General features: G+C 32.3%; 1 protein-coding gene across 1 annotated transcript; it reads right to left on the bottom strand.

Annotated features, from left to right (window-relative positions):
- Window positions 1–15,520: 15,520 nt before the first annotated feature.
- LOC149545571 (disease resistance protein Roq1-like) lies at window positions 15,521–19,328 on the bottom strand. Its single transcript, XM_089790726.1, has 5 exons — window positions 18,778–19,328; window positions 17,505–18,681; window positions 17,125–17,394; window positions 16,170–17,015; window positions 15,521–16,028 (listed from the first exon to the last, which is right to left on the bottom strand). The coding sequence occupies exons 1-5, from the start codon at window positions 19,308–19,310 to the stop codon at window positions 15,555–15,557; spliced, it is 3,300 nt and encodes a 1,099-aa protein (XP_089646852.1). The 5' UTR covers window positions 19,311–19,328; the 3' UTR covers window positions 15,521–15,554.
- Window positions 19,329–25,170: the final 5,842 nt, after the last annotated feature.

The raw sequence follows: 25,170 nt of genomic DNA, 5'->3' as shown, positions 1-25,170 counted from the left end.
GTATGGGTGATGAATGTTGTAATATAGTAGTGTCTCAAAAAATGTCATATTGTGATTTTAGAGATGATGTATTCTTTCATAGTAAGGATTATAAGATGGGCCTTCGTTACTCATTAAATTTCCTTATGTGAGATATTTTGTGTAGAATATGGAATTTAAAGGGAAGAAGTATACTTTTTAAAAAATAAATTCTTGTAAACTAAAGGTCCAATTTATAAGAATGTTATTTGAATAATTCTAATAAATAGATGTCATTGTTTGCACCCACGGTGGTGTTCATCTTCTTTGGATAAGATAATTAATAATAATACACATAAAATTTATCCTTGCAAAGCTAATTGATAGTGTGGTAATTATGTAGGTATATTTTGACATACATTGAATTGAACTATGGGTCACTACAAGAGCAAATGAGCTACCCAATTATTATAAAATGAACATTGAAATACCCAATGAATTTCTTATATTAAAACAAGTTTTTGTTATCTTGTCATATGCTTCTTGATGGACATATGAGAAGGAAATTATTGAGTCAAAAAATGATTTTCTTATGTAATTGATTGAAATGTGTTATCTTGCATTGGCTTTAAAAGGATGAGTTATTTGACTCGCTAAATTTTGAATGAGAATTTCTTATTATACTAAAGAAAATGTGTACGCATTTCCATTACTCTCCTCTTAGATTTTCTTGTTTAGTCTTCCTGAATGTTGGGCTAGGTATCTTTTCTTATAGGAAAGGTTATGGGGAAAAACTTCATAGTACAGTGGTAAAGCACTCCTCCAATGTTCTTTTCCTTGTGTTCTTAGATAGGTTATGGAGCTTCTATTGAAAATGTTGACATAATCAATACATGTTGGTATTTTAGTAATTGAATTTTGGTTTCTTTCAAATTTGGTCATATATGTATATGTATCAATTTTTTAAATTTAATGACAATTAATTAACTAATGTTGATTGGTCAATATTCAGATGACTTTGACTCTCCTTGACATCTGTATATTATGGGAATTGTTGATGAGGCGTTGGTTTTCTAGGGGAAATCCTTCCACAAATGCATCGCCAATTGTTCATCAAACATTTATCCAAATACCATCTACAAAGAAGTGGGGAGATTGTAGATTCCATACCAAAAATAAATTAATATATATCTATTCGCATTGTTTATTCCATCACCTTCATGAGAAGGCTAACCCTTACAAAGATGGACATGGAATCATTCCCCCTAATGCTGAGATTTTGAATATCTCAATGGAAGATTTTAGAAGCAAGCATGGGAGTGCATAGAATTGTTTTGACAAAATTCCCATTACTCTAATGCAAAATGTTAACCAAGTTTTAGAAGGGGAGCTTCTAGCTAGATTATAAATATCTATTGGAACCAAAAGCAGAGATGATAAAATATTGTTGTTTCAAATTCAATGATTCATATTCATTTCGAAGATGGATTTTATTATTGTGGGTGCATGAACCATTGACACATTGTGTCATAGAGATGTATTCACAAGATATAGTTTAAAATTATTGAAGCATACATATGAATCAAGTTTGGTTGAAAGGGATTTAAGACTTGTGAGAAAACTTGACTAGCTAGAATGATACTTAATTTCACAATAGTAGAAAAATTTTCTCTCTAGAAAATGGGTTTTCTCCCTAGAAATGAGAACCTATAAATAGGAGTAAGTTAAATTATCAATTAATTTCATGGAGGTAGTTCTGAAACATTATCTAAGTGTTCAAATATCATAGTAGACTATTCTATAAAATCTCCCAAAGAGATGTCATCATCATGAGATTTAAATGATTTCCTGTTATGCGTGCATATACTTTCCAAGGAAATTTTGAACTTCAATTCATATCATATTTCTACACCTACACATTTGGAAAGCATTCATTTCTTTTTAGATGCACTTTATGATGTTTCTACAAGATCTATGGGGTTTTGACATTTCTAGCAAACTGTTTGATAGAATGCTTCAAAGATGTTATCATCTTTAAGAAATGCATAATGGTAAGTAATGTGATTAAATAGAATATGATAATTGCAAAGCACATATGTCGATGGTAGATAATAGCCCAAGTTCCATAACCTTCATAGATATCTTTTAGTATGAATGGAAGTTTGGAATAATGCATAAGACATTCATTTAGAGAGAAATGCACTCCAAACATGCCCACAAAAATGTGAAATCATAGACAAGGCATGATAACCATTTCATGTAGTACTTAGGGGCATGCAAGTTAAATTGATATTACACAAGATATAATTGAGTGGCAAGGCAATTTTTTTGGACTCTCAATAAGGATATCTTATATTGGTAGATCGTGGTGAGGATATACCTACCAAGTATTTTACAAGTGAAATCATATCTACCTTCACAGCATAAACCTTCATCAAATCATATTTTCTTTAAGATATCCTTGTTAGCATGAATGCTAATGGTATTCTTTTGGGGGGTTATCATAAGAATTGCTAGAGCACTTGGGAGATTGTTAATATTGCATTCATGACTATATTTTTCATTGATGTCAACATAGTGTTATCTCTATAAGACGGAAAGAGTAGTAGATAGAGAACAAGGTCATGCAGACTGAGTATTGATGATCAAGTTATGTACAGTTGTGTTGAATATTTTCATTTACTATCAAAATGTGCAGAAAAGGTATGCAAGGATGATCAATGAATTCAAGCAATGAAGGAAGAACTAGATCCAATTGTAGAGAATGAGACATGGAAATTAGTTCCTATGCTTAAAGACAACAATTCTAAATGAACTAAATGGGTATTCAGAAATAAGATGAATGAACAAGGTGAACTTGTGAAGAACAAACCTAGACTAGTATGTAAAGGATATTCACAACAAGAAGGTATAGATTATGAAGAAACATTTACAATTGTTGCCAGAATTGATGTAGTAATTATGTTCCTAGCTTATGCAGCAAATAAGAAGTTTAAAGTGTACTAGATGGATGTAAAGTCAACATTTCTGAATGGATAACTTAAAGAGGAACTCTACATTGAACAATGTGAAGTATTTTCTTTGATCAAAGAAAAGGATATGTTATGTAGATTGAAGTATTGTATGGTCTAAAGAAAGCATCCAAAACTTTCTATGCAAGGTTAGACAAATATTTGGCAAAATTATGATTTCCTAAAGGTACAACAAATGATGACTTATATTTGAAAGAAATTGAGAATGGATTATTAATCATTGTAATATTTGTTGATGACATAATATTTGGAGGTAATGATGAGGAAAGTGATAATTTTTTTGATGAAATGAAGAATGAGTTTGAGATGAGTGTGATTTGTGAGATGAATTTTTTCTTGGGCTTATAGATTATGTAAAATAGTGATGATATATTCTTATGACAGGCTAAGTATTTGAAAGACTTGTTAAAAAGATTTGGTTTGGAAAATTGTAAGCTTGTTGGCACACTTATGATAACTAGTCACAAGTTATCTAGGAAATATGAGAGTTGAGAAGAATAAGTATAGATTTATGATTGGAGATTTTCTATTTCTGACTCACACGAGACAAGATATAGAAAATGTAGTTGGGATAATACCAAGATTTCAAGCTGATCCTAAGGAATCTCATTATGCATCAGTAAAGAGGATATTCAGATATCTAAAGGGTACACTTGATTTTGGACTATGGTTTGATAGATCAAGTGATTTCACTTTTTGTTCTTATACTAATGTCAATTGGGAATGCAGTATGGATGATAGCGAGAGCACTGGTGGTGGAGAATTTCTTCTTGGAGGAAGATTGGGTTCTTGGCAAAGAAATAAATTGTAGGATTTGAGCAAATATGCAAATCAAATCCACAAGCCCTCAAATACTTGCATGTAGAAAACCTATCATAGAGAAGAAAAAGACGAGAGGAGGCAAGGGTTTGGTCCAAAAATATGAAAATTGTATTCTCACATAAAATTTAAATTTTTGTACAAAAATACACTAGCAGAGCCTATTTGTAAAGGCCTCTAGAATGCTTCTAGAAAGAGCTAGAAAGAGCTAGGAGATAAGCATGACAACTCATCACACATCCACAAAAAGTGGATTAGCCTCCACGTAGATGAGAGGATATGTATGACAAGGTGTATCTCGTGTAGAGTTGATGTAGAGACCATGTGCCAAAATAAAGTACTATCTCCTAGGTTGTCAATGGGACAACATGTGAGAGTATGCAAACTCCTAGGTGACAAACTAATGAATAATGTATTTATCTACATAAACTTAAGTAAAGTGTAAATAATAAAAATTTACTCTAACACCCCCCTTAAGTGCAACTTAGGGGAATGCACTTAAGCTCACAAAAGCTAAGATGAAATGCAGAATGGTTCCCAGCTACAAGGCCATGTTAGGTACCGAAGTGCAATGCAAAGAAATGAAGCCTTTGAAAATAGAGAAAGAGGGAGAAACTCATGGGAAAAATACTCCTTGAAAAAGAGGTAAGAAAAAACATGCTAAAAAACATGGAGGAAGAAGGACCTCAACAAGACCCCCAAAGGACAACTTCTGTCATCCCAAGCATAGATTGTAAATGGTTCAAGAGACTCTCTCAAAACCATAAGTACAACTAGCCCACCCCCCCTCCCATAAGAAAATACACCAAAAACCCCCCCAAATTAATGGAGCCCCTGCAGAAATGATCGAACCAATGAAACTCCAATGTGGAAGAAACAAAGGCACAGAACAAGGAAACCCCTAAAGGAGAGGTGAAATTGGAAGGATTAACCGGTGCTAAAAGGAGAAAACATGAGGATCCTAAAAGGGAATCCCCAATGTAGGTGTGCTAACATGGAGATGAATGTCCTCAGTAGAATCTACAATAGGTGCACTTATAGGCTCAATGAATGGAGCTAGAGGGTTGGACAGAGTTGAAGAAGAATCCTACTGAAGAGAAAAGAATTCAACTAGATGTGGTGTGGTGATCCGAGGAACAATACAAAGGTTCAAGTGTCCTAACTGCACCACATGATGCTCTCATGAAAGAGAATAAGTGTACTCTGACAATGGAGATGGTGGACCAAAGTGAGAGAAGGTGTAGACATAGGTGGAATGATCAACTTTACTTGTAGCAATAAGCCCTCGTATTACATGATCCCCAACGAAGACTGAATTAGTGGTGAACTTAACTATCTTCCCTAATCCATTGTGTATAATTTGAGAAATTGAGAGAAGGTTTGTAGATAGAGATGGAACATAAAATACATCATTGAAGGTGTCATCCTAAATGCTAACTAAACCTTTCCCATAGACTAGTAGGGTAGTGTTATTCCCCATGAGAATATGAGGAATGGTAGAAGCCTCAATAGTAGAGAAGACATCGTGAGAAGATTTCATATGGTGAGAAGTACCTGAATCTAGTATTCAAGGGACCTAGAAAAGGAATGCAATGGATGCCTATAATGCATGACCCAATCCAAAATCCAATGTAGATGTCAAAGATATGGAAGAAGATTGAAAAGCAGACTCCTGTGAGGTAGAAGAGGATGGAGAGGATGTAGTGCTCTTTTGAAGAAGAGCTTTTAAATCGGCAATCTATTTCTCATAGCCATCAAATCTCTTCTAAAAATAATGTGACTCATTGTGAGGTCCCTTCTAACAATAAGAACAAGTAGAAATCTTAGTCTTCTATTTTTCCTTTTTGTAGAAGAAGATGATGGACTAGTAGAGTGCCAAGAAGAGGAATCTGATATCTACTTTGGCTTCTACTCCTGTGTATCCTTGGCAAGCAATGCTTGTGACTGTGAACCTATAAGTGAATCCATTTGAGTGAGCTTGGACCCCTCATGAGTTAACTAGGGATAACTTTAAGGAACCCCCCCTCCCAAAATTTATAAAATTGTGGCGAATCACATGTCATTTGGGTGAAAAAAAATTAATAGTGTTGGCGAATTATGCATCAACGGATGGATATTTGGTGGTGAATTTTTTAATAGTGTAAACAATTTTTATAAAATAATGGCGATTATAATTTTTATTTTTAATAAAATTATTAGTATTGATGGCAAATTATGTTTTGAAATATGGATATTGGTTGGCAAATATTTTAGTAATCGATCCCTTTTTATAAAAAGGTGGTGAAATTATTTTCCAAATAATTGAATTAATTTATTTGTTATGGCGAATGATTTTCAGAAAGTTATAGTTGATATGGCTATTTTCAAAAGATGGGAAATAAGTAGCCTAACCTAACATACCAACTTACATAAATTATTGACAATTGGCAAGTGATGGTTTAAAGACGTGGTTGTTTGACCGTACATTATGGAAGCATAAACTTTGCCACTACCACTATAATTATGTTAAATGTATTATTTGAGAACTCAGACCATCTGATGATCCAAGATCAAAGGCGGAGGTTTAATTTTGGCCAACATTTCTTGAAGGAAGAAGGATTGTCGAGGTAGTCATCAAAATGTTGACACGTATCAAGGTAAGTTGTATGTGGAGTACAGTGCACTCAAAAAGAATTGAATGCCATGTCAGTGATAGCGAAATTCTCTCGCTAGTATGCTACCAAACATCTGAAATGAAGCCTCAACCTTGTTCAAGTATCTGAAATGGTGACAAGTTTCTGTCTAGCATGTATCACTTAAGTTGTAGGAGATAGTATATTGATTTCTTGTCACTGTTAATTACAATTTACAACTGGCCTTTTCCATTGGCTAAGCGGCTTCGCACACATTACAGGACATGCCATAGTCCACTAGCAGTAGTACTATTAGTCTTAATTACAATTGGCCTTTTCCATCAGTTAAGTGGCTTCACATGCATTACAGGACAATGAACGATATTAGTGTTTAATTACAATTGGCCTTTTCGGCATGTACTTGCAATTATGTTCAAGATTTGAGAATATTTGCTAATTTAATGTAATTGAATTGGTAGTTGGATGGAAACAAATAAATAATCCCTGGTACCCTGCCCACCAAGCTTATTTATAGGCGATTGAGCTACTTCTTTCATCATTGCTCCTCTCATTTTTGGTATTCGATAGGTCTGGTTTGTTTGGTGTTAGTCTACTAGAACTTAGAGTTTGAACTTTGAAGTAAAGATGGACAACCCTATTCGCCTGAGATGCACTTTGGAAGTGGAGCAGAAGGCCTTTCTAGGTAGCGTTCCTAAGGAAAACCTCTTGTCAATTTGTAATGAGGTTGTTCCATGTTCTGGTGTGAAGTTTGTTATTGCTGCTGTGAAAATGGTTCTGGGGCATGAGTTTTTGAACAATGGGAATCAGTATCATGTCAATAGTGGCATTACGTCACAATTTGTAGCCTCCCTGCTTGACCTCGGAGAAGCAAGGACCAAAATTGTGTTGCTCGTGAGAAAGATTTTTAAAGTAGGATATTTGGGTGATGACATTGAAATTATCGCTCATGCACTTTTAGGAGTGGGGATCCCTTGGGCGGGTGAAGTCCACAAGCTTCTCAAACCTGGCAACCATTTTTACTAGGCTTGACTGCTGGGTAGTAGCAGCACCATAGGAAATGCGCAAGAATTGGGTTGAATTTTCTTCAAAAATGGTTTTTCATGGATGAAGTGCAAGATGGCAACCAATGGCTACAAGAATTCATAACCATGGTCAATTCTAGTGGTTTTTATGATGAATAGTACAGTAGTTCTAGAGTCTAGGGTTTTACCTTGATTTTGTAAATTTGTAAATTTCAAATTTTCAAGAAATATCAATGAAATTTCTAGAGTTTCAGTTCCATATAAAATTGTATTTCATTGTTTTAGCTTCTTATGCTTACTTATGCAACATTGCAATATTTTTCATTTTTGAATTTTCTATTGAATTGTTATAAAAGCCTATGTGAATATAAAATATTATTAGTTCCTGCCTTTGGCAGGAAACTAATGGAATCACCTAGTTCCATATTAGTTCTATAATCTAAAAATTTCATTGATATACCAATGTTTGCAAAAGGTTTATTAATTTGCATTTTTTTTAAAATTGAAAAATACAATTTTTTAAAAACTTTATTGGTTCATGATGAAAAAGGCAATGAAAAAATTCAATTTTCTTCATAAGAAATACAACTAATTTTTTCAACACCTCTATTAATGCAAGCATTAATTGCAACCTTATATTTTCTTGTGACAGGTGGATAAACCTTTTTTTTTAAATAATCATTTTTCTAATTCTAACACCTCTATTAATGAATGCATTAATTTCAATTTTATCTTTTCCACATTTGTGACAAGTGGATAAACTTTTTTTTTTAGTTTTAATTGATGTTTATCTTTGTAATTTGTAAAATGTTATTCAAATATAGATATTTTAATCAAATATAGACATTTTAACTCTTTTAAATTGTCAGTTTTCAAAAATTATTTTTTATATAGTTTAATTTCATATTTATTTTAATTTTAATTTGTATATAAGTTTAAATTAGAATTTAATTATTTTTATTTTTACATATCTAAACCAATGCTTTTAATACATTTTCTTTTATTTTTAATTTATATATAATTTTATTAGATTATACATTTATTTAACAATGAACATATATAATTTTTAGTATATTGATATTTTTAATTTATACTTTAAAATACATAATATTAATTTTGTATCAATTTTAATAAAGTTCAAATTATTTAGCTTGGTATATTATCAACTTTATTTATTATAAGTGTGTTTGGTTTTTTTAAAGCATAAATGCTATTTTTAAATCAATTTATGTTTTTTTTTTAATGCATTATATTTAACCTTAAGAATATTGTCTAGGTTCTACAATTGGATGAATTTATCACTTGAACAAGATATATCAAACAATTTAATAATTGAAATTAATCAATTTAACTCTTTTAAAAAAAAATTATACAATTTTATCTATATCTCATGTATAGTTAGTTGATAAATATCTTTGGTATGATAAATGTTTTTTAGGATGTCATCTAATTTTAATTTAGCATGATACTATAATGTTTATTTATATATTCTTTTACTATTTTAATTAATATACATCATTGCTGTTATATAATTTAATAATATACTAACTGTACTCATAATTTAATGGGAGTGGGACTCACGACCCACAGGGCCACCACACCATTCACCGGTGTCGTTGGATATTTATAGATCAACGATCGAAGTTGAGTTTTGGGATGAAAGGAAAAAGAAACCCTATCATTTCAAACACGTCCTAGAATCATGACATGTCACTAAACTCCTCGATCGACCAAAAAATAACAATGTCATTTCAATTTGGTGATGATGGGACACTCACACGTCTGACTCATTATGTGAGTCATCCTGATACCGTACTAGCTTAGTTAATGGGAGTGGGACCCACGACCCATGGGGCCACCACACCATTCACGAGTGCTATTGGATGTTTATAGATCAACGACCGAAGTTGAGTTTTGGGATGAAGGAAAAAAAAACCCTGTCATTTCAAACGCATCCCGAAATCATGACACATGTCACTAAACTCCTCGGTCGACCAACAAATAACAATGTCATTTTAATTTGGTGATGACGCACTAATACATTTGGTACCAAATGTATTAGTGACACAACACTCACACTTTTGACTTGTGATGTGAGTCATCTTGATACCTGACTGGCTTAGTTAATAGGAGTGGGACCCACGACCCATGGGGCCACCACACCATTCACCGGTGCCATTGTTGGATGTTTATAGATCAACGATCAAAGTTTAGTTTCAGGATGAAAGGAAAAAGAAACCCTATCATTTCAAACACATCCTATAATCATGACACGTGTCACTGCTCAGTTAACACATTGACATAATCACATTCTACTTTTAGTTAACAGTGACATAATGAATGACATTAATACATTATGACAGGTTAGTTAACACTTAACGCATGTCCAGTAACTACTAACTAATGCTAGTGGTCCATGATTCCACTCACATTTAATCTGAAAGTGTACTGTGTGACAAGTGTGATGACTATAGACTATAGAGTATAGATTGTACAATTTTGGCACGTTAAGTTTCATTAATTTTGTAGTTATACATTGTCTGTAGATTTGGAAATTAGAAAGGGGTTACAAATTACAATTTACAATGTTACAGTGCAACAAAGTTAAGGATTCTTAATTTCTAGGTTGAGGATTGTGGTTCGAGGAAAGCAACAAACTACACTCTCTCAGCTCTCTACAAAAATTGAAACTAAGGGCAACGTGAATGTGAATGGTAAGTGTAACTACTAAAATCCAAAAAATTTATGTCCCGCATTTTAAATTTTACAACTTTACTAGTGTAGGGCACTACTAGCTGCATCATCTGAGCTCTAGGCTTGAATGGTTGTACCAAAAATTTCAAGATCTTCCATACAACTTCATAAACTTCTTTGCTTCCACCATAAGACCAAATTCCTGCAACAATTTTTGATATTTTGCCAACATAACTTCTTACAAATTCATCTTCCATCATTTTTACATCTTGAAATGTGCATATCCAATTCTGTAATCTCATTCTCTTTACATGATCATCACCTTAAAAAGTAGATTCTAATGCTTTCCAAATTTCAGGAAATATTTCAAGTGACATTACTTGATTGTTTTCATTATTTGTAAGAGTTGTTAGTAGAGATTCTCTTACTCTCATGTTACACATTAATAGATCTCTTTCTTCTTCACCATGACCTTCTAGTTTTTCTTCCTCAATGATTGTCTTCTTCCTCTTCATCAAGATCCAAGTACAATAGGTTAGTCTTCATCTTCTCCTTCTAATTGTCATAGTTGGCCCAATAAAAAATAGGGCTATCCTTTTCTAAAATATTTGTCATCAATCTCCCAAAGATGTTAAACTTACACTTCAAGGACCAATGTTCTGATACCAATTGTTAGAATATATAGTCCACTGATATAACTGAGAGAGGGGGAGGGTGAATCAATTATCCAACTATTATCATAATTATCAACCCTAAATAATCTTAACCATATGGCCAATATAAATTGAAACCACAACAAGATACTCATACACAATAAAACTAGATATGTTAACTAGGAAAACCCTTGATTAGAGGAAAAATCCTAGTGGGGATGGTACCAACAAGATGATGTACTAATATAAATATTCCTTGTCAGAGGATGGACCCTATTAGGAGTCTATGAATACATTCAATACATATGAGCCATTGTTAGGAGACTTTGAATCCTTTTTAGGAGATTCCAACCCTTTTGGGAGTTGTGGAAGACAATTGGACCCACTGCCCAAATAGCTTCAAGGGAAAGACTAATGAACCCACTGTCCAAATGACCTTTGTATTATTCTTTGTAGAATAATAGAGTTGTACTATACTATTCCTTCCTCTTTCTCTGTCCTATCAACTAGACCTCTACTCCTTCTGATCTTGTATCCAGATCACCAACTTCACATCCAATAATCACTTGGATTTCTTACACACATCCCTTAATCACTCTTCCCCTTTTTGTAGTTTGCAGTTCATGCAATAATAGATACACTTTTCAATCAAGGAAAATATATTTCCTTAATACCATATCTTCATAACAATTTCGTGAGTCAGCCTTTTGAGGCTTTCCTAATTAATTAAAATAAGATAATTAATTAATTACAATTACAATAGCATTGTTAGCTCACAGTCTATAGAAAACTTCACATGTACAATACTAGGGCTTGCGAACTCACTGACATCATTAGTAGAATATCCTCTATCACTTCCTAATTGCACATATCTTCATTACATCTTAGATAAAAGATAGCCAACACAGATTAAGAACTACTTTCCCAATACTCTATCTCCAAACTTCTCTTCGCAAATTAGGTGCAATTTTCACACGTCTTTGACATAGACTCTGCACACTTAACCACACAATCAAGACACTATGCAAAACATGTCCATAATTGGACATCACTAGATAATCAAACCATTGTCTATACCATCAAGATCTCTATCTGCTACTCGGCTAGTGTTTATAGAAATAATGTTATGTTGACATCAATAACAAACACAATCATGAATGCAACATGTCAATACTCTCCAATGATAAGGATACTCCCCAAAGTAGTATCATCAGCATTCATGCAAATAATAGTTATATTTATTATATGTCAACACTTTGGTATTCTATACTTGGACATATAAATTATAGAAAATTGCAACATCATGGTTAGAATGGACATGATTAGAGGATTACCAAAAATTTCACCATTTGTGGAATTTTTTGAGGGATGTGTGCTAGCTATCGATGATGATAAAGAAGATGTTTTTATAGGTAGAAAAAAGACTATGAGTATTTGAAGAAATTGATGGACAGAAATATCCAAGGAAGGATTGGTTGTGCTCTCATGGCCAAAGCATTGCAAGTGAATGACCCAAAATCATAAAAAAAAGCTAGAGGAAAGAAAATGTTGGAATACAAGCTAGCTCCTTCTCCTTTCCAATATGGATTTAAGCTTACTAAGGAATGTACCTCCAAGAAAGTAGATCCTCCATTATATAGACAACTTGTTGGTTGCTTGGCTTATCTAACTCATTCTAGACCAAATATTTGTTTTGCAATGAATATGGTATACAAATTTATGAAGAAAACCAAACAAAGTTATTTGATGGGTGCAAAGAGGATTTTTTGATATATTCATGGAACAATTAACTATGGCATACATTATAGCTACAAGTCCTCAACTTCTTTTATTGGCTTTACAAATTTAGACTGGGATGATGATATTAATGATAGAATATCTACTGGAGGTTATGTTTTCCAATTTGCATAAGGTCCAATTACATGGAGGAACAAAAAAAAAGCAACTACATCACTATCTTAATGTGAAGCAAAATATAGAGAAGAAAAGGAAGTGGGAAAAGAGATAGTTTGGATTTGACATCTTTTATTTGAGCTTGGATTTGTGTAAAGTTTAGCTACTACTTTGTATTGTAATAATCAAACTGTTGTATATGTTGCAAATAATCATGTTTTCCATGAAAAAAAAAAGCAGATTGAGATTGATGTTAACTATATCAGGGATCTTGTTCAAGAAAATATTGTTAACCTTCATTTTTGTTCAAGTGAAGGTCAAAAAATTGATATATTTACCAAGAGTATGCTTGTGGCTAAATTTTTGAAGTCGTGGGATATGTTGGTCATGATTAAGGTGAAGATTAAAGCAAGATAGTAATATAATGTTCTCCTCCTTTTTTGTATTCTTCTAGCCAATCTTAAGGGGGGGTTATAGGAATACTAAGATTTTCTACATTGTTGTACAAAATTCTAGATATCCACATCTGCAATAAGACTACATTAGTATTTGTTGACTCCACTAAAATAGAAACTAACTTTACAAACTAATTCCACACATTTCCTAGAAATTTGGTGGACTATATCTCCATCTTCTCATGCAACTATCCATGTGTAGAGTTAGTTAGGATAGAATTAAATTTATTCTTATCACTTCAGCTTCTAGAAGTTGTAAATGCCCTCTATAAATAGAGGCAATGTAATTGTTCACACCAATTCAACTCAATTCAATAAAAAAAATTATCTTCCAATGTTATATAGAAATTACTCTTCTCTTATGTTGTGATGTATTATTTCATATTTTATTTTTCTACATGGTATCAAAGCTAAGTTTCAACTAGAAATAGATTGTTGAAATTATTTTTTTACAATGCATTGTTTGTTGAAAGTGATTGAAAGTGATGATGTAATTCTTTCCTCCTCCACTAGACTATTACAGGCTTGCATTAGCCTTTGCTAAGATCACTTGAGGTGAATAATTTTTTTATTACAATGATTTTACTAAAATAGAAATGATTAGTTAACACTATAAATCAATCACATAAGAACATTGTATTTAGTCTATATCGAAAAAGGGGAAAGAGAAAGGAATGAGTAAGTTGTGGTGGATTTGACTTTAGTTTCATCTTTAAATTTTGATTTAAAATAAGATTTCGATAAAGTGTTGTTTTATTAAGAGGGAATTGAAGAGAACTCAGATAAATTAACATGGAAAGATTACTAGTATCTAGCATATGATAGAAAATCTAGATCCTAAAATTCCCATGTCTTTGCAACTTTAAGGTTATGAGATTGTTCTATGTAAGAACACACAGGGAAATTGGAGAGGATTTGATGCAAGTGCCCCAACAAATTGGATATTGTCTTGGTAAACAAAAATAAATAAATTAGTGCTTCTTTTAGTATTATCATTGTCGATGTTAAGATTTTAAGTAAATCAAACTCTTATATTTAGGATGGTTTTACAAGCATTACAAATTCACCATTCACAATTTTGGTTATCTTTTAACTTAAAGCTATATGGATGGTTTATATTCAATGTTTATATTTTTCAATAAACAGAAATTTAATGCAATTTACATATTGTCATTTCTTTTAAGTTGAAGAAAATTATATGTTTAAAATATAAAATCTAACTTTATTTATTTTGTTTAGGATTTTAATTATGTTAATTAAATTATTAGATTTTAAGTTTATCTGTCAAGAGATTATTTTTGTGTGGGATTCATACACTATTATTAAACTTTGCAGTTAGATAGTTCTTATACAAATATAAAGGACACATTTTTTAGTTGCTAGTTTCCATCGATGAGTCAAGCATGCTATATTTAGCCAACTCTATAAATAACACTACCACCTTCCTCAAAATAATCTAATTGTAATGAGATCATATTGCAAAGGAATCTAACATAATCCCTAGCTCCCTTAGAGATTCTATAAATTGTCAAATATTAGGAAATCAACCTAAGAAAAAAGGGATATAAATCATTTGTCTATCTCAGGGATTCATTGTGTGTCCAAGATTTACAACTCTAATTGTTCCTTCCATAGACAAAATTCTATCATTATGTCCCTAATCAAGTAAGAAATCTATATATGATGGAAAAATCTAGTATTTTGGAACAAGAACAAAAGCTTTAAGGGAAGTTAATATTTTGTAATTCTATTTCTTAATAGATTTATTACATTTAAATAAACTATTAATAGCAATGTAGAGGATTGAGCTTACATGAGCTCCTTTGTCAATATTTCTAAGGGCTACATTATTTTTCCCTTCCCAAATTCAAACAAGTTCAATATTTTAATAAAAGTAAACAAAAAATCTCTTTTTAAAAGGGGTATTATAGTCTTCAAAATTAAAGTAGAGTCTATTGTCATGGTTTCAATATTAAGAAGGAAATGAAATAATTATTATATATTATAAATAAAATAACACACCTAATATTTAGTACTAAATTTATATGGAAGAGATTCAAGCTTAAAATTAGATTTATATTCTTGTAGTATAGAAATATTTCATAAATTATCTTTTGAAACATATTTTTCATGCCTTCATAGACATTGCCACTATTACGAAGGATATGCAAATTCATCATTAAGATGCAAACTAAGATTATATGCAAAATAAGAACTAAAAATGAACGCATTGCAAGAAAAATATTGATCATTATGAATTCTTCTAACAATTTTGAAAATAAAATTGTATAATACTTTTTAAATCATAAAATTATATCTTACTATCAATCTTCACATAAATTTCATTCTAAAAGACCAGTGTGAACACCAATACAACCATAAATTGACTTCATTTCTAATAAAGCTTATCAACAACTCTACTCAGCGCATCCAAAATTATATGTTCTTCACCTTTCATCACTGGCATCGTTACCCTTTTCAGCATTACATCTTTGAGGGAACAAAGGTAATCAAAAGAAAAACAATAACCTTTGTTAAGAATGTAACTGTATATTTCATCTTCCTTGGTAGTTACCGAAGTAATCATCCATTCGCCTTGGCGCACCTCAAATTTCAACCATGGAGTAATATCACATTCACGGATGAGATCATTGATAGTCATTGCTGCCGTAGGAGTATTAACCACAACAACAGCACACAAGACGATTGCGCTCACCATATGTCTACCCAGATGATCACACGTGTTACCAAACCCAGTTTCGACGACTGAATTGTGGCAAATAAAGTCGCGGAATAGATTTGCATTGACTTTTGACTCCGTTCCATCTCCGGCTCTCCCCATTACTTTAATAAAGTCTGACGGCAGCTTCTGCGTGAAACAAACAAAATCTGAGTATATTATTGACTGATTACTTAATGATTAATAAGAAATCAAGGCCATTTTCCGACAGCAAACGGAAAGTCAAAGAGGAACTTAAAACTAAAATTAAGAATCTCGGAAATTCAATACCTCCATATTGAGAATACAGTCGCGAATACTATAATTGCTACAATATAAAAGCTGCATTCTCTCCAGTGAACATATTTTAGTATCTGGTGTCTTCTCCAGCTTCGGACAGTCTATAATGCTCAATTTTACGAGTTTCCAAAATATTCCATCTATGCTGATCAAACTTTTGCAGCCTTTCACTTCGATACTCTTCAGCATGGGGAGATTCGAAATTATACAAAATTCCAGAGAGCTGAGTCGAGCAAGACATAACTCCTCAATATTTTCACAGCTACTAATTTGCAATTTTTCTAGCCTTGGAAGATCAGATAATCCTATCACAGTTTTCAGGTTCTCACAATTATAAATTTTAATTATTTCTAGGCATCTGAGTTGAGCAAAATTTAACTCCTCGAGCCAGCTACATTGACTAATGTTCAATAATACTAGCCTCCTAAGATTAGACATTTCTCTGACACTTTTCAGATGCGGAAAATTGTAAATTTTAACTATTTGGAGGCCGATGGGTCTAACAAAACTTAACTCCTCTAGTCTCACACACATGACAATGTTCATTTCTACTAGCTTTGGAAGGTCAGATATTCCTTTCACAGTTTTCAGATAGTAACAATCAACAATTCTAACTTTTTCTAGACAAACGAGTCCAAGAATACTTAACTGCTCCAGCTCCGGACATCCACAAATGTTCAACTCTATTAGCTTGTTGAGATCAGATATTCCGTTGATGCTTTTCAGATTCATACAATCATGAATTATAATTTCTTCAAGGCAAAGGAGAAACCCCAAATCTAACTCCTTCAGCCTCCGCTGCTTGCAGATCCGTAGCTCTTTTAGCTGGGAGGGCGCCTAATAATCAGAAAAAGGGCTTTTTTTAAATTTTCATTTCCGATTTTAAATAGAGTTAATCCAGTTAAATATATTTTCTCGATTACGAATGAATCACTTGCAGACATACCTGCACATCTTTCTGCCAGAAATTCTTCAGACCTCCACCAGAGATTTTCAAAGTTTGCAAATTTTGGAGAGGAATACATAGAGGAAGGTTTATCACTATATACTCTCGAAAATCAACCTCCAGCCATAGTAAAGTGGGTAACAGTACCCCGGCATTGTTGTCTGATACCCCTAGAAAATATTTAACATGGAAAAGTTCCGACGGAGACATACAACTATGCAGACATCGAGCTTTGGTTTGGCTGAAGATGCTTTTGCTTCCCTTCGATATCTGCACTGACAGAAAAAATTACGATTCTTATGCGTAGTAAGATCTTAAAGATTTCTAATATAATCAGTGATCACATGAAATGAAAGAAGAGATCCGAGGGAAAAACATACCAAAGGTTTACAGTGCTGAGTACGCCACAGCCGACGAGGATGATTGAGTTCGTCTGCCATTTCTAGTCCCAAGTCCCGCAAATGGTCATGCATTCTCAATACAGATGTTTCTTCACTAGTCTCTCCGTAGAGATACATGATTTTTGGCGTGAATTTATAATCATTTATTTCTTCAACCAGGAATTTGTTTTGCAGCCTTCGCAATGCGTGTTGAGCGCTCCATCCCGATCCTTCCCATACTCTGATGGCGTCTTTCTTCAATTTTCCTATGAAAAAGCATGCAACATCCATGAAAATTTGTTTTTCTTCATTGTCCAAAGTGTCAATGCTTATTCTTAGTCTCTTGAGTATGTCTTGAGGCAGGGTCTTTTTAACTTTTTCCAATTCTAACTCCCAAAACTTCTGATCTTTGCCATGAACATGACTGCCCAGAACTTGAAGTGACAGCGGTAAACCACCACAGACTTGAACGAAGAGGTTAACCAGCTTCTCGAATCCTGTTAATGGATAACATCGGCTAAAAGCGTGCCAGCAGAACAACTCCTTCGCCTCATTTGTTTCCAATCCTTTCAAATGATAACCAACAGTGATTCCTGCGCTTATGAGCACTCCTACATCACGAGTCGTAACTATTATCAAACTATTGTCAAATCTATCTAACCAATCACTGATTAAGAGGGCATCTAACTGTTCCTGGTGATCAATATCATCTACAATAATTAGGAAGCTGTGATTGCCACTCCTTGAAAAACGGTTGCTTAGACAGCTTGTGCCATCCTCTACGCTTGGAAAGCTTGGGAGATCTTTTTCGTCAAAGAGTTCTCTGAGGAGCTTCATTTGCAAAGCTGGCAGCTCTTTCTTCACAGAGGCTTCTCGAACATCAAACAAAAAACAGGAGCGACTGTAATCTGAACGCTTTCTGTTGAACAATTCTTTGGACAGAGTTGTCTTTCCCACTCCGCCCATGCCAAATATACCAACAATCTTAGACTTCTCTCCTTCTTGTCTGTTCATCTCGAACTGACTTTCAAAATCCTGTACAAGCTTACTAATGCATTGCTTTTGAAAATCTTCTACAAGCTTGGAAAGTCCTACTGGATATTTCGCAACATGCAAACATCTCTTTCTTTGTACTTCCTTCTGCACAGCTAATACTATCTTCTCGCATTCACTGAAACTTTTAAATAATACAGGGGAAATTCAATGAGAAGTAAAATTTGCATCACTTTCAAAAAGAAAAATCTCATATATACTGAATTCATACAAATATTACCTGTTGAACTCTTCGCCGGCAATAAAGGAAATAGATTGGAGGGCTTTTCTCCAATCCTCAAGCTTTTCCATGTACCTCTTCTTATTTTCATATTCAGTGAATGCCTTTCCGTACTGTCCCTTTTCTATGTGTCGTAGTGACGAAGTCTTAACACCATAAAAAACGGGAATAATCTTAGCTTTGCTCTGCAACATGAGTTCGAGCTCCGCCAAGCACCATGGGGACTCTGCATATCCTTTGGAGAAGATAGCTATGTGAACCGAGGCAGAGTGGATGGCATTCTCAATCATTGAAGGAAACGATTCTCCAAGTTCTTTCTCTTCCGAGTCAAGAAATGCCCTTATGTTTATCCTCTCAAGAGATTTGTAAAGCCCAAGAGCCAGAGTGTTTTTCACATCAGGGCCTCTATGATTGATGAAGACATCATATAATCTTGAAGATTCAGAAACCTTCCTCCTCTTGAGGGGAGGTTCGATCCCAGAGAAAGCTAAACGACTCTCACTTTGTTTATGGGACGAGGAAAAAGATGCCATGGATGATAAGTTAGGAGGAGAAGAGCGCATTGCAGTCAAGTAGAGCATCCATTGGGATTGGAGAATATGTTGGGTAGTGGCTAACTAGCAAACTAGAACGTAAAACATATAAAAGAAGTCTGAAAGAAAATAGTTAGGGTCGATCCTTAGAAAGATGTAGTCATTCCGCCAGTGGAGACCACTGGCGTATGCAACATATTGGGGCCGCTGAAGTCTTCTTCTCCGGTCAACCTCAAGCTACACGTGTTTCACGATTGGAGAAGGCCCCATTAATGTGCAGGTCAAATACTTGTTTCCAGCTGCTGGCGTTAAGAAAAGAAAGTAGATTTAAAATTGAATAAGTTGGATACCAAGGGCGTACAGATCAACTCACGTGATTTCGTCGCTCGCAACTCGACATCATTTCAGAGCCCAAATGAAAAGTATGTCAACCGATGGAAGTGGAATTTGGAGGCAATGGCTATATGGCTATATTAAATTATTATATAAATAAATCTTTTTGCTAGAATCATGACTTAGATAATGATGATTATGGTGCATACGAACTAACAAAAAATGATAATATATATCTAATATTATTAATGTATTAGCAGCATCATAATCCTACTATCAATCTCTTAACGAAATTATAAGTTATCTTATTTAAAGTTAAAATAAATAATTTACATTTCAACAAATAATTAAATTTGTATTATTTAGTAATTTCTATAATATAATAAATTAATAAAAATTATTATAACTTTGAAGATATGCTAATTATAAAAAAAATACTTGTGATTGATATAAAATAATAAATTAAGTTTACAAATTGTAGAGTATTTAATAATGTGAGAACAACATATTATGGTGCATACGAACTAACAAAAAATGATAATATATATCTAATATTATTAATGTATTAGCAGCATCATAATTCTACTATCAATCTATCTAATATTATTAATGTATTAGCAGCATCATAATCCTACTATCACTCCCTTAACGAAATTAGAAGTTATCTTATTTAAAGTTAAAATAAATAATTTACATTTCAACAAATAATTAAATTTGTACTATTTAGTAATTTGTATAATATAATAAATTAATAAAAAATATTATAACTTTACAGATATGCTAATTATAAAAAAAATACTTGTGATTGATATAAAATAATAAATTAAGTTTACAAATTGTAGAGTATTTAATAATGTGAGAACAATATATTATTTTTAATCAAAGAAAAATCTAATCATAATGATAGTGTCTTTTGCATGAGTTAACAAATACTCTCTTTTTCATGACATTTCAAATATTTATTTAATTATTTCTATTCATTCCAAAATTCAAATGTATGATAATATTAAAATTAGACTTTAATATTGATGAAGCATCAAGATCAAAGTACATATAAATAATATAATATTTAAATCATTACAAAATAAGTTAAATTTTAAAATAGATATAATTATCTAAATATTATTAAAGCATTGATGAAAACATTTGTAGGTTTAAAATATTCAAAATTAAATTATTGTTGAAAAAATTAATGATAGTAATGTTTGTTAAATAATAGTACTATTACCTTATCTGTAGGTAAATATAGATAAAGAAATTTAAGTAACTAAAATATAAAATTAAAATTTTGGGCTCAAGTCAATATGCATATTGGTAAGGTATGATGACTTTCAACACAAAATTATTGAAAAACGAACATGGTCGTACATTTGGATCAGCACTGAGCCATATTGAATGATATGGTTGGGTAGTCATTGCCGAATTCGGACACCTCTATAAATGATGAAAATGAAGTGGCCCACTCAAATTAAATGGTGGAGTAGTTGACCCATAACCATTACAAATCAAAAAGAGCTATCCTACGGCCAAAATGAACATGGATAGACATTTTGTTTGTACTTTAGAAAATAAAAAATAAAAAATAATCGTAATTTAACTTTTAAATTAGTCAATAAATATAAATAAAAAAATTTGTTAGGTAAATGGCTCTTGCATAGACATTACCATTAGAAATTTGTGCAAATAAAGACTCGTCGTTCTTATATTTAATGATATGTGAAGTCTTGACCTCTTTTAGTAAATACTCGACCATGAAAACAAATTTCAATTCTATTTGGTAGGATTAAAAAATCAAAAGCTATGTCAAGATGAGTTTATGGTAGCTTGTGATCAATACTGTTTATTGAAAATTATCTTAAATGATTGTTAAAAATAAATATGTCCATCAATACTGAAATGGTCAACTACATTTACTATATATCCTTCAACCATGCCAACATTTTGAAAATTAAATTTGAAAGTTCCTAGCTTGCCATGAATATGTTTAATATTCAATAATAGTAACATTTAGGTTGAAATTTGGTACAACTAAAGTGTCAAATGCAAAATAGATTTAAAAAGAAAATAATAAATAAACAACCTTTTAATATTATACATTATATTAATAATTTTTTTTATGGTTCTCATCCCTAAGAAAGTTGGCCTTATATCAATGAATGAATTTCATCCTATGTTTATGTAACACGATGTACAAGATCATTTCTAAAGTTACAGTTAATAGGATGATAGAGATTCATGACAAATTGATTTCCATTAGTAAAAAAGGTTCTATAGGAGGGATAAAATCATGGATGTTGTTATTACTTCTCATGAACTAATCCATTCTATGGACTCAAATAACAAAGCTAGTATGGTTCTAAAACCTGATATATACAAAGCTTATGATAGAGTCAAGTGGAGCTTCCTAGAAGTAGTTTTCATCAGGAATGAATTCAAAGGAAATTTCCTCAAAATGATTATGATTTGTGTCACGCCTACAAAATATGTTTTGCATGTTAATGAGGGTCCTCCAGGTTTCTTTTCTATGCATACTAGCCTAAGACAGGGTAATCCCCTTTCCCTATACCTTTTATTTTGGTTGTACAAGTCCTTGGTAGAAATTTGTAGAAATTAAGTTTAGATCACTCAATTAATGCGATCAAAGAAGCTTTTAAACTCCCCTCAACCACTCACTATCAATTTGTAGATGAAAATATTCTCTTTGAAGAAGCTTGTATCTCTAAAGTGGTGTGCTAGAATCATTCCCTTTCCTCCTATGCTTCTCTTTTTGGTCATAAAATTAATTTTCATAAGAGAAAACTTTTCTTCTTCAACATGGACAAGGGATTCTAGAACAATATTTTTTCTATTTTGAATTGCAAAATTGCTTCCATCCTAAAAACTTATCTTGGTCTCCCCTTCTCCCCAACTCAACATTTTCTCTCTTTTTGGAATAACCTTATTGAAAGTTTTCAAAAGAACCTTGTTGGTTGGGAAGGACAACTTATAATTTTGGGAGGAAAGCTTCAATGACTGAAATATTTTCTTCAAAGCATCCTAGTTTATTTATGACCCTATAAATTATGCCTTCATAGTTGGTAGAGGAAATTGAGAGAATACATAAACCTTCCTTTGAAATAGAGGAAAAGATAAATGTAAAATATTTCTAGTGTATTGGGGTAGAGTCTTTTTGCCAAGATCTAGAGGAGGAATTGGCTTTAGGAGTATTAAAGATATGAAGAAGGCCCTTGTTACTAAAGCTAGATGGAAACCCCTAGAAGGGAAAAAATATTGGATAAGGTTAAAAGAGAGAAATATATGAATTATGGTTCTTTGGATAGTTTTTGTGAAAAGAATAACATGAATGGCTTCTCTCCTATTTAGAAGTGTATCCATAAAACCAAAGGCAGCTTGAGAGAAGGGAGCTTAATGCTTATTAGTAATGGTGGTAAGGCTCTCTTTTGGTCAGCATTATGGAAGGATGATGCCCGATTAAGTGAGACCTTCTTTGAATCTCATATAAAGTATTGGCTTAGTACTAATATTAGGGACATGGTTGAGGACTACTTGGAAAGAAATAAAGGTAAATATTAATGGATTAATTGTATATTCTTGTGGGATACTTTCACTTGCTTGAGGAGGATAAATGGATTTGGAGATATACTAGCAATAGTTCCTTGTCTGTTAGATATGTATTTAACTATTAGGGAACTTTTGAAGGTAAAGTCCCTTTCTAGAATCTTGTTTGGATTCTTAACTTAATCCCTAAAATCAATTATTTTTGGTTGGTGGTGTCTAATGGGAGAATGCTCACTCTGGGTAACTTATTCAAAAGAGGGTTTCAATTACCAATAGATGTGTTCTTTATGATGAGGACTTAGACTCTGTTTACCACTTGATTATTTACTATGCTTTTGCTAAGGCTCTATGGGTATAGGCACAAACCTGTGTCACCCTTTTGTAAAGGAAAAGGCTAACAAAAGTATAACTGTTCACCTTCAATGACATAAAATTAGTATTATTATTTTGAATTTGGAAATGAAGTAAACTAATTAAATGTGTAGACATGGAGGAATTTTAGGATTCTAATTTTTAATAATTATTTGGAATAATAATTGATATATTTTCCTAATTTTTATAGATTATTTTTTAGGTGCTTAAAAAATGCTAAAAATTAGGGGTCTAGTTCCCACCAAAAAATTATATGCAAACAAACTTATTTCCCTTTGATCTTAGACTATGTTATAGATAAGATATATATCTAGAATAATAAAAAATAAAAATCAGCTTTAGAATTATATTTTCTCTTTTATAAGGATTGAAATTTCAGCTCACCTGAAATCAATAGTTTTCATCTCCCACCACATTTTTCAAAACAAATCTATTCTAACTAGGAGAAAAATCATACATTCTAAAAGAGGACTCTCTCCTCTAGAATGTCATATAATTTTTAGATTTTTTTATATGATTTAATGTTTATTTCTTTCTCAAAACTGACATCTTTTTCAGTGTTAAAATATGTGGTTGTGGAATTTTTTAATTTGAATATATTATATCTAATTAAAACACTATAAACTCTACACGAGAATATTCTTGACTTTGAGCTCTATAAAATGGTGTTTGAATGTTATTGAAAAAATATCATAAAAAATAGTAAGAGTTATTGAAATGCCACTTTTCTGAAATAATTTTATTTTTTAGTAATTGGATACAAAGTAGCATAAACACATGCATTTAATAGACATTGCCAATTGGAAAAGTGTGAGACCATATATAACTTAGCTAAAATGGATTTATCGAGATCATATGTTCTAAAAAAATTGAATTTTACATAGAAATACTCAAATTTAGTCATTCTGATAAGTTAACCTGAAAGGTGACACAACTTTGTACTTTTACCCCTATGGAATCTTGTTCTCTCCTCATTATAGACTACTTGGTTCATGTCGAGATCTATTGCCTTGCTAATCTCTCAATGGATCAATTCCCCCTTTCATACTCTATTCTTATAAGATTGTTGTAAATGATTCTCCCTATTATGGCTTGGATCCTATGGAAGGAAAGACAAAATAAAAGTTTTAGAGAATAATGAAATTCAACTTCATCCTTATTTCATGTTCTCAAAAGATCAATTAGAGAAAAAGTGAATGATGCTTCCTCACCCAAAGGTACTTCGTCCCCTAGCCTTCTCAATTTAAGAATCAAGTAAAATTGGAATATTTATCAATGCCATATTAATCAAAATTAGAGTAGCATTTGGAAAAGAAAATTGATTAGATGGCAACCACTAGAAGCGAGTTGGATGAAGAGTAATGTGGATGGATATTCTAAAGGTAATTTGAGGCTCACAAGAGCTGGAAGAGTAATTAAGAACTATGAGGGAAACATGATTATTGGTTTTAACAAAAAATAGGGAAATCAGTCTAAAAATTTCATAGAAAGGATGGCGATGTGTTTTGGGATTAAAACTCTGTAGTGCCTCACTCATTTGATTTGTGTAAATCATCCTAATGGATGCAACCATGTTGATCTTTCATTGTGAAGAGAT

This window comes from Cupressus sempervirens, chromosome 7 (genome assembly GCF_028749045.1).
Source record: "Cupressus sempervirens isolate cs-2001-9-10 chromosome 7, ASM2874904v1, whole genome shotgun sequence".
In the NCBI taxonomy this organism is placed as follows: domain Eukaryota; kingdom Viridiplantae; phylum Streptophyta; class Pinopsida; order Cupressales; family Cupressaceae; genus Cupressus; species Cupressus sempervirens.
This window is presented reverse-complemented; position numbering and strand designations above follow the sequence as displayed.